Source organism: Pelecanus crispus, chromosome 22, assembly GCF_030463565.1.
Source record: "Pelecanus crispus isolate bPelCri1 chromosome 22, bPelCri1.pri, whole genome shotgun sequence".
In the NCBI taxonomy this organism is placed as follows: domain Eukaryota; kingdom Metazoa; phylum Chordata; class Aves; order Pelecaniformes; family Pelecanidae; genus Pelecanus; species Pelecanus crispus.
Genome location: NC_134664.1, coordinates 4491879 through 4501971, shown reverse-complemented (window position 1 = coordinate 4501971; position 10093 = coordinate 4491879). Strand labels below are relative to the sequence as shown.

Here is a 10093-nt window from a genome sequence, read left to right as displayed (position 1 = left end):
ACAAACGCTGTCACAGGACCTAGCCTGCCCGGGAACACCCCAAGGACACCCTGGGGACACTGGGGACACCCTCGGTCACCCAGGGAGGGCAACCTGGGCTGGAGGGGCAGCGGGAGGGCGTGGGAAGGGGAAGCACGGCTGGGGGTGGATCGCAGTTAGTCATAAACCCAGGAAAAACCCTGTGGCAGATGCTCAGCGGCGAGAGCAATTTCTCTTCCCCTTTCCCGGGTGGTAATAACTCCGGGTGCGGAAGGGTTTTATCACCTCTCCCGTGGGCTGGTACCACTGGGGCTATAAACCCGTCTCCTCCATCTGCCACTTTGCAGCCGCTCACCGTAGACAGAGAGGCTGAAGGACTGATCGTCCACCAGCGCCGGGTGCAGTTTAATCCGAGCCCCGTAGACCCCGCTGTCGCCCCGCTCCAGGGCCCTGATCTTCAGCGCCGTCTCGTTGAACATCTCCAGCCGGTCCTTGAACCGGTCCTCGGGGTCTGGGCGCTTGAAGCCGCTGGGGCCAAACTCTGCCACTTGAATGGTGGCACCGGCGCCGGCTGAGAAGCTCCACTCGATCTCCTTCACCGTCTTGTTGTGGGGCAGAGCCGGGGAGAGCAGCACGGACCCCCCCAGGACGCCGGTCACCTCCCGGGGCTGGGCGGGCACAGCGCCTGGCCAGGACAGGGACAGTCTGGAGGATGGGGACCTCCAGCAGACCCCCCCCATTCCTGCCCGCAGCCCCCACCCCGGGTACCCGTGGGCACCTGCCCGCCCGTGCCTGTGTCATGAGAGCACGGCGCCCGCCTGAGATGATTCATTTCATCCTCCACCCATCACCTCCCCTGCCAGCACCCCCAGCAGCCGGGTACCACGCGTGGGGCTGGGGGGACGCCGGGTGCTCGCGGTGCCTTCCCAGCATCGTCCTGCGTTGTCCCAGTGTCACCCCGTGTCGCCCCATGTCGCCCCGTGTCGCCCCACGCTGTGCATGGGTCATGCCCATGACAGGGACCGGCCAGGGCTTCACGGAGAGGACGGGGATGCTCTCCCCACCGCGCCTGCGCCCAATGGGGCTCAAACCGGGGCAGGTTGGAGGTTAAACCTTCAGGAAATGTCCCCACGGGTCCCGGTGGGGACAGGGACCCTCCATCCAGGGCTGAGGGGCAGCTCAGTGCTGAGCTTTTGGGGTGCAGCCTCCCCATTCCTGGGCTGACAGCGAGATGCTCCCAGCAGCAGAGCCGCCCACGCTGCGGGACGTGGCTCCGAGATGCCAAACGCTGCGAGAAGCCGATGCAGCCTCCCTGAGGCGGGGGATGGCCGGACAGACAGCCGTGTCCCCACACCGCAGGGCCCGTCCTGCACCCCAGCTGGCGGGCTGCTTGCTTCCTGCACGCTTCGGGGCCGGCTCTGGCTCTCGCCCGGCGCTCTGCAGCCGCTTTGGTTTGCAAAGCGAGGCGAGGCGAACCGCGCGGCTGGCCCGTAGCCAGCAAACCGCACGCACCGGCGCAGCGCTGTGGGGGTTCATCGCCCCATCGCGCAGGCACGGCTGTGGGACACCCCCCCCCCCCCCCCGCCCCGGCTCAGGGGATGCGCTCCCCCCCGGGAGCGGAGCACAGGGGGATTCATTCGGGTACCACCGCCTCGGGTGCTGGCAGGATGCTGCGTGCGGTTCAGCAGCCGCGCGCGGCCATGGGGGGCAAGACCGCAGCACTGGCGCGCCCCGGCCGTCCCCAGGGCACCCGGCCGGTGGTGGTTAAACGCCGGGCAGCACCCAGCCCCTGCCCACTCGTTGCACCCATGGGGTGTTTTCCAGGTGCCCCCAACAGCTGCAGGACGCAGCCCCTGCCCTGAGGAAGCGGGTGCGTAGCGGCGATGCCGCGGCACGGCCGGAGCAGCCTGGGGCCAAGCCATCCTTCAGCCTCCCTCCTCCTCCTCGCAGAAACACACAGGCAAGCAACGAGGGGGGATCGCTGCTCCTTGCCTTCCTCTGCAACTTGCCAAAATCACTTTTCCCTTTTCCTATTGCCGGTTGGCCCAGCCGAGCGTGCCCAGCAGCAGCCACGGAGCAGAAGGAGCAAACAGCCCCAGGTGCCGGCCGCGGGGTCCCAGCCCCGCCAGGGACTGTAAACCTCTCTGGAGCTGATTTATGCCGGCGGTAAAGCGAGGAGGGGAGGCTAAGCACCACCCTGCATCGTTTTCCCCCATCGGCTGGAAGCACGCAGCTCCGGCTTGTCCCAGCTCTCCCCGCCGAGGAACCGCCGGTGCCCTGGTGCGTCGTTCCCAGCTCCTTCACAGCGGGAAATCCTCTTCCCACCCCTAATATTTCACACGTTTTCTAACCACCCCCAGGGCTAGCGTTCATTTTGCAACTGGGACCCAAAGCCGTGCTCCCCAGCTCTCGCCCACTGCCACCCGGTTGCTAAAAAAATGGGGGTCGCTACTAAATGGGGGAGGCAAGTGTTGGAAGAACCGCGGCCCCCTCCCAGCACCGCTGCCGCCCTCCCCTCCTGCCTACCTGCCGCCACGAGGAGCGGGGCCAGCACCCACAGAACGCGGGGACGTGGGCAGCCGGGTGACAGCCCCATCGCTTCAACGCTGCAAACTCGAAACCTTGATCTCAGCTTTTGTACCAGCTTGGAGGGAGTGATCATGCAAATCTACACACATAGAGCACCTCACCTTCCCAGGGGAGTGGCGATGGAAGGACAGCACGGGGACATCACGGGGACATCACGGGGGTGTCGCTGAGCCCCGGCCACGGCTTGCGGCCGGTGGGATCTCTCCCTCCCGCTGCACCAAGGGTTTGGGGCCGGTCCCCAAAGCCCCCGGGCTGGTCCCCGACGCCCCCAGGCTGGTGCCCGCTGCCCAGCCCTTGTTTTCCCCCTAGGAACCAGGTGCAATAAATAGAGGAAGGAGCTGGATGCTGCCTGCTGCTGCCTGCTGCTGGGTAAATAACGCCAGCTGGGCTGGCTGCCCGCATGGAGCCCAGCACAGCCAGCGCAAGGACGCGCCCTTGGTCCCCGCGTGGGGCCAAGCTGAGGTGGCTGCTCCTCCCGAGGAGGGTTCGCCTGGCTTTAAATAGAGGGGAGGGGGTCCCTGTCAGCTTGGAAGTGTGCTGGTCGGGCTGCCGGCACCCGGGGTGTCCCGTCCCCGCACCCGGGATCTCCCGTCCCCCGCGTTTCCCGCAGGGGCTCGGCCGGTCTCTCCCCACGAGCAGCAAAGGCTTTGCTTGAGAAGCTCCCGCTGAACCAGAACCCCCACAGCGGCAGGAGGAGACGGAGGAGACGTGTAGAAGAGGAGCGGGTCCCTGGGGACAGCCCGGCCCCATCCCCACGCCGGCTGTCGTCCCCCGGGGCTCCCGCCGTGTCCTGGCTGCGGTGGGGAGCCGGGCTGTGAGAGCCCCCCGGGTTTTGGGGGGGCTGCGGGGGCCGGGCAGAGGTCACGCCACCGCCGCTGCTGCCTTTCCAAAAACGGAAGCAAGAGGCGGCCGCGTCCCTGCCCTGCGCACGGGGGGCCGGGCTGGGGTTTCTCGGGGTGCAGCCCCAAACCCGGGCGGTTTGCACGGCCCCGGGGTGCTTTTACTGCAACGGCTCCGTGTGCGGATGCACAAAGAGAAACAGGTGTGCCCCTGCGTGCACACGCACGCACACGCGTGCACATGCATGCACGCCCACGTCCACGCACGCCCGCTCCGCTGCCAGCTCTCCCCTGTGATCTCACCAACATTTATTTGCTGTTTTGACAACGGCGGGAGGTCTGGCCGAGCGAGGGGCCCCGTGACAGTAGGTGCTGGACACACAGGCAGTGAGACCCCCCCCATCGCGACGGTGCACGGGCTAGACGGGCAACAGCTATGGCGGGGGGCAAGGGGGGTGCTTCTCGGTGGATCTGCGCGGGCGACGGTCCCTCTGCATCCCTCCGTGGCCCCGGAGATGCCACCCGGCTCTGCTCCGGTGCGGCCGCGTGGGACGGGGCTGGGGGCACACCCCGGTGTCCCCCGCAGCAGCAGCGAAGCGGGTGGGCATCCACACCCCGTGTGGGCATCTCCCCACAGAGGGTCCCTGCGAGGCCCCGGGGGAAGCTGGCGGCTGCGGGGGGAGCTGGGAAGGGGCTGGGGGGGGTCTGTCTGCCCCAAGGGGTCTCATCCTGGACCCGCAGTGCCACGCCGAAGCGGCACGGCACGGCCGGCACCTGGATGTGCCCCTGCCCTCCCCAGTGCCCCCAGCCCCGGCCAAGCCCGGCAGCGGCGGCACGTGGGAGGTGAATGCTGGGGTCCCCCCCATCCCGGAGCATCCCGGGGCATCCGGAGACCACAGAGGGTCCCCCGGCTTCGCCGCCGCTGCCGCTCGTCTCCGCGCCGGCCCGGGGTCCCGCTCCCCAAACAGTCTCGGAAGGCGTCAGACAAGGAGGTTGGAGAGAAACCGGAGGTGGGGGGGAAGCGTCCGTCCGGCTATCGCCCCGAGATGGTGCCTCCCATCCCCGGAGCCGAAACGGGGGCTGGAGGGTTCGGATTTGGCACACAACGCACTTTACAGCCCTTCCGGGAAATCCCGATGCTCCGGCTCTGCGGGTGCCTGCGGGAGAGGGGAGCCCTTCAGCCTCCGCGGCGTGCGGCAACGGAGGTTGCGGGGGTCCCCACGTGCAGACCCCCCGGCCCCGGTCCCCTTTTGGGGGTGGCTCCCCCGCACCTGAGGGCCTATGTCACCTCCTCGGCCGTGTCCTCTGGCACCCGGCGGATCTGCGCGTAGATGGTGGTGACTGCTCCTTCCTGCGGCACGCTCCGCTCCTGGTTATTTTCAGGGTGACCCAGGCCCTGCAGCAGAAATTGGGGGGCTGGTGAGGGACCCCCCAGCCCTGCTCCCCTCCGCGGCCCCGGGGAGCCCCCGTGGGATGCTCTGCCCGGCGCGGAGCCCAGCCTGCACCCATGGGTGTCCTGTGGGGCCGGGACCCCGATGGGGCTGGGACCCTGATGCGGGCAGGACCCCCAGTGCTGCCATGACCCCAGTGTGGCTGGGACCCCCAGTGTGGCTGGGACCCCCAGTGTGGCTGGGACCCCAGCATGGCGGGGACTCCCGGAGTTGTTGGGACTCAAGCATGGCCAGGACCCCAGCGTGGCCATGACCTTGGTGTGGCTGGGACCCCCGTGCATCCAGGCCCCGACACGGCTGTGACCGCAGTGTGGCCGGGACCCCCAGCACGGCTGGGACCCCCCGGCACAGCCCTCCCCGGCTGGCAGCCACCAGAGCCCCGGGGGTCTCACCTGGTCATTACCTTCCGGGGGGCTCCGGCGCACGATCTCGGTGTACTGGGGGTCTGAGGGGGTCTCCTCGGCGGGCACCGTGGGGGTGGCAGCTGCAGGGGTGCGGGGCATCAAGGGGGGCTGGGAGACACCCACCCTCCCCCCCCGCTCCCCCAGCCCCCCCAAAGCCGTGCCAGCTCTCGGGGGGGGCTTCACTTGCCTGGGTCTGCCGCCTTCTCGCTATTCATCCGCCAGCACCAGAAGGCTCCCCCCAAACTCACCGCCAGCAGGATGAGGGTCAGGACGATGTACCCCGACTTCGAGAAGGACGTCTGTCCCCCTGGGAGGGCAGAGAGCGGCTCTGGGCGGTGCCACCCCCCCCGGGGCTGAGCCCACCCCGTGCCAAGCCAGCACGGTGTCGGACCCCCGAGCGTCCTTGGGGCGAGGGTCTCACCTCCGCTTTGGCAGATGGCTTGCAGGTCGAAGACGACGACCTTCTGGTCGGCGGGGTTGCTGACGGTGCAGGCGTAGGTGACGTTGGTGGCGGTGGGTGGCAGGGCCAGCCGTAGGGTGGTCCCGTCCGCGGAGAGCTGGTGGCGGTCGGAGGCCAGGTCCCGGGTGACGTTGTCCCTCTCCCGGGTGACGTTGTCCCTCTTCCAGGTGACGTTGACGGCGCCTTTGCCGGCTCCCTGGCACTGCAGCGTCAGGTTGCACCACTCCAGGGTGCTGGCCAGGAGCTGGCTGCGGGTCCGGGGGCTCGGCACCGACTCTGCGTCCAATGCGGGGCACGGATCAGTGCGGGACGGCAAGGATTTCTCCACCCTGCTCATCCCCACAATCATGCTTGTCCCCAGCGGGGCACGGCTGCAGGGTGACAGGATTTGGCCTTTTGCAGAGATTGAGGGGCTGCAGGCGCTGGGCTGCTAAAGTTGGGGTCTAACCAAACCCTGTTAAACCCCATCATTGCTCCGTGCCTCGGTTTCCCCACCTGTAGAGGGCTTAGGACTCGCACTCGGCACTTTCTTTTTTTGCCCCCAGCGCCTCTGCCAAACCCCAGCATGCAGCCGCTCACCGTAGACAGAGAGGCTGAAGGACTGATCGTCCACCAGCGCCGGGTGCAGTTTAATCCGAGCCCCGTAGACCCCGCTGTCGCCCCGCTCCAGGGCCCTGATCTTCAGCGCCGTCTCGTTGAACATCTCCAGCCGGTCCTTGAACCGGTCCTTGGGGTCTGGGCGCTCGAAGCCGCTGGGGCCGAACTCTGCCACTTGAATGGTGGCACCGGCGCCGGCTGAGAAGCTCCACTCGATCTCCTTCACCGTCTTGTTGTGGGGCAGAGCCGGGGAGAGCAGCACGGACCCCCCCAGGACGCCATTCACCTGCTGGGGCTGCGCCCGGGCTTGGCCGAAGAGGAGCTCTGCGGACAAGGCAGAAAGTCACCGGGCGTGCGGGGACAAGACGGGGGCAGCGGGGACAAGATGGGAACAGAAGGCCCCTCGGGGACGGGTCCCTTTTCAGGGGGAAGAAGCGGCATCTCCCTGCCCTGACACCGCTGCCTGGTCTCCTCTCCGCCGGCCGGTCCCTCTCTGGGCTGAGGATGGGGATGTCTCCCCCAAAAGACCCCGTATCCTGATGGAGCCGCCTCCTGCTCCGGCAGGGAGGGAAGGATGCCGGGCTTGGAGACTGGTTGCCAAAAAAAATTAAAGCATCTCCTGGTTCAGATGCAGGTGCCCCATCTGAACGCGGCCGTCCCCGGGGCTGCAGCCGGGCTCTCACCAGAACAACGCTCCAAGAGGGTCTGGGAGGAGTTCCCAGCCAGCATCTGCAAAACCTCACTGTCCGCCTTAAAACGCGCCTCGGCCAAGATGCCTGCGAAAGATCGACAAGGGTTAAGGTGACGGGGGAGAGCGGGGCTGGCTGCGGGGGTCCCCGCACGGGGGGATGCTGGGCCCAGGCGGGATGGAGCCACCGCCGAGGTGCGGGACCGGGGCGATTCCCGCGGGGACGCCGTTTGCCGCCGCATCCCGGGCAGCCCCCCAGCCCAGGGGCAGGTTTCAGCCCCTCCATCTGAGCCTCCGCCACGGGTTTTTTTTGGCAGCATCGACAGCTCTCTGCAAAATCATGCCGGGAGCTGCTCGGTACCACCTCCCTCACTCCTGGCAGCTCCCGCCTACCTACAAGCTGTCGCCTCTGCCGCCCCGGCCCCCGCAGCCCCCCACGCCCCTCTGCCACCGGGATAACAGCCCCCCCGCCCCGCCCCGGTCCCACGCAGGGACCGCGATGCCCAGCACTGGGACGGCGAGGCCAGGGCGAGCGGCTTTGCCCCCGTCCCGGCGGGGATGGGACCCCACGACAGCCGGGGTGACGGGTCCTGCGTCACCTCGGTGCACCCCCTGCCACCACCCCTCGGCGTCCCTGCCTGCGGGAGCAGCTGGGCTTGAATATTAAAGCAGATTAAACACAGACATCCCAGTGTTTACTTTATATAAAACCCTCCAGCAGCCCCAAATTACAAGCTGCCTCTGCTTTGCTTTTTAAGAAGTGCTCCGCGTCGCTGGAGCTTTTGTTGCTCTGATCCCGCTTATCCCAGGCTTGATTCCCGTTCTTCCAGCCGAATCTAAAACCCGACCAGATCTCTGACACTTCCCCGGGTGACCGTGAAGTTTTCGGGGCCCCGTGAAGCCGCCCCGGCTGCGGGCGCTGTCACCGCGCGGCTCTTGCCGAGGGAGGATGCTGAGCCCGTGCGTGGGAGCGGGGGGCCGTGGGGGGATGAGTGGGATGGGGAGGGGGGAGCTGGGGGTCCTGAAGCACCGGGCTTGGGCTCCAGGGTGGGGACAGGAGGGGACAGCCAGCACCCCGAGCGGCAGAAAGGAGCTGGGGGGGCCCTGCAGAAGCTCAGCCGGCTTCTTATGGAGGAGCTCGGGCAGATGCTCTTCCCCCAGCCCTCGCTGCAGCCGTGCGAAGGCTGAGGGTGCACGTGTGCCCCGTCTGCCCGCTGTCCGTCTGTCCGTCGGCCGTGCTCCCTGCCGCGTTTAAACCAGGGGCTGCTCACCCAGGGCGCCGCGCAGGCAGCAGAACAGGCAGCAGCAGGGACACGGGCACCCTCCCTGCATTTTCCACCCTCCCGCCGCACATCCGCTGGCCGCAGCTCTCCGGGGGGGTCCCTGCCGGCCGCCCCCGCGCTATTGTATGTGCGGCTGAAGGAAATGACGGCTGGGAAAAGCTGGCTGGTGCCAGGCCTCTGCGGAGCACAGCCGCCGCCTCACCTCCCCGGCATCCTCCCGGCTCATCCTGTTTACGCCGGGATTTGGGGAACCTGAGTCGCCGCAGCCCCGACCCCGTGGCAGGATCTGGCGGGCGAGGGAGGGGGACAAACGCGTCGATGCTCGATGCAGCGCGATGCGTTCGGCACCCAGATCGGTCCAGCTCGGGTCTCAATCAGACCCTAAAAAATAGAGCTGCGGGGCTGCTTTTAGCCCAGGGTTTATCCACCACGAGCTCAGGTTTTGCTCTTTCTCATCACACACACCCCCCCTCCCCGCCCCCAATATCAAATAATTTTGATCAAAGAAAGCAGCTGGAAAACTCCGAAGCATCATTAACAGCCTATTTTCCATCTAGCTGGGTCAGATATTTGTCATCAGCGTGGCAGGGCTGGCACCTCGTGCCGCAGCCCTCCTGCCCGATGGTCGGCGACAGCCCGTCTTGCTCCTGAAGCCAATTAATCGCTAGGAAGATAACCCCCCCCCACCGCTAATCTGCCTGTACTATTAGATGCTTTCGGTAGGAATGGGAGGTTTTATGGGAATTATTAAACGTGTGGATTAGCACGCTGGGAATTAAGGGGATTCCTCGCTCCTGCTTTACATAAGGAGCCGCTTCGCAGCTGGGTCTGGCACGGCCCCGGGGGGGGTTAAAGGGCTTCGTGGGGCAACAACAGCACCCGGCAGAAGCCACATTAGGGGCGAGGGGACCCTTGTGGGGGCATGGAGCTGGGGGCTCCGCGGCCGCCACCTCGTTACAAAACCTCTCGTTAAGGCTGGACCGCTGAGCCAGCGTTCCAGAAACGATCTCGTGCCTGGCCGGGAGCGCGGAGGGATGGAGGGGCAGCGGCGTCGGGGTGGGCTGCGATCCGCCGGCAGCAGGCAGGGAGGAGGCAGGATGGGGTCAGCATCCCTGCCCGCAGCCCACCCCGCCGCCAGCCCCCTGCCACGAGGCTCCCGCGGGACGAGGGCTCGGCGGCGGCCGCCCGCGCACTCACCTGGCCCGAGGCCGAGCAACGCCAGGAGCAGCGAGGGCAGCCGGGCTTTGCTCCTGGCCAATTCCCCCTCCATTTCTCCTCCTCGGCTCTTCGTGCTGCTCAGTGGGCAGAGTCAGCGGCAGGAGAGACGGGGAGGAGCAAAGCCGCCTCTCGCTGCAACCCGTAGGAAGCCGAGCATCGCGGGGCACAGCCAGCTTATTAATTAGCTCGCCAGAAATGATTAGGTGGCTGGGGGAAGCGCGCAGGACCGCCGAGGATGGCGGGGGCTGCCGGTGACCCCCGACCCCGCGGCATCCCTCGTCAGCTGGGTTCTGTGCCCGGATTAACGCCGGCGATGCCCGGGACAGCCCTGCCAGGTCTCCCGCCGGCCCTGGGGATGACCAAAGCCTCACTGAAATTGGGCTTCCCAGTCTCAGGAGCACTTCCCTGGTGACACCCAGCGGGAGCATCCCGGAGCCGGGCAGCGGGAGCACCCCCAGCGCCGCTCCCGGGGGGAGGTACGGGGGTCCCCGAGCACCCTTGGGCGCACAAAACTGCACGGGAGGGGATGTCCCCCAGCGGATGCGGGGGCTTGGCTGAATCGCCGGGGACGCGCCTGGGGAATAG

General features: G+C 67.3%; 1 protein-coding gene across 1 annotated transcript; it reads right to left on the bottom strand.

Moving 5' to 3' along the window:
• Positions 1-4686: 4686 nt before the first annotated feature.
• LOC142595738 (SLAM family member 8-like) lies at positions 4687-9560 on the bottom strand. Its single transcript, XM_075724572.1, has 6 exons — positions 9488-9560; positions 6302-6643; positions 5684-5998; positions 5450-5569; positions 5251-5342; positions 4687-4803 (listed from the first exon to the last, which is right to left on the bottom strand). The coding sequence occupies exons 1-6, from the start codon at positions 9558-9560 to the stop codon at positions 4687-4689; spliced, it is 1059 nt and encodes a 352-aa protein (XP_075580687.1).
• Positions 9561-10093: the final 533 nt, after the last annotated feature.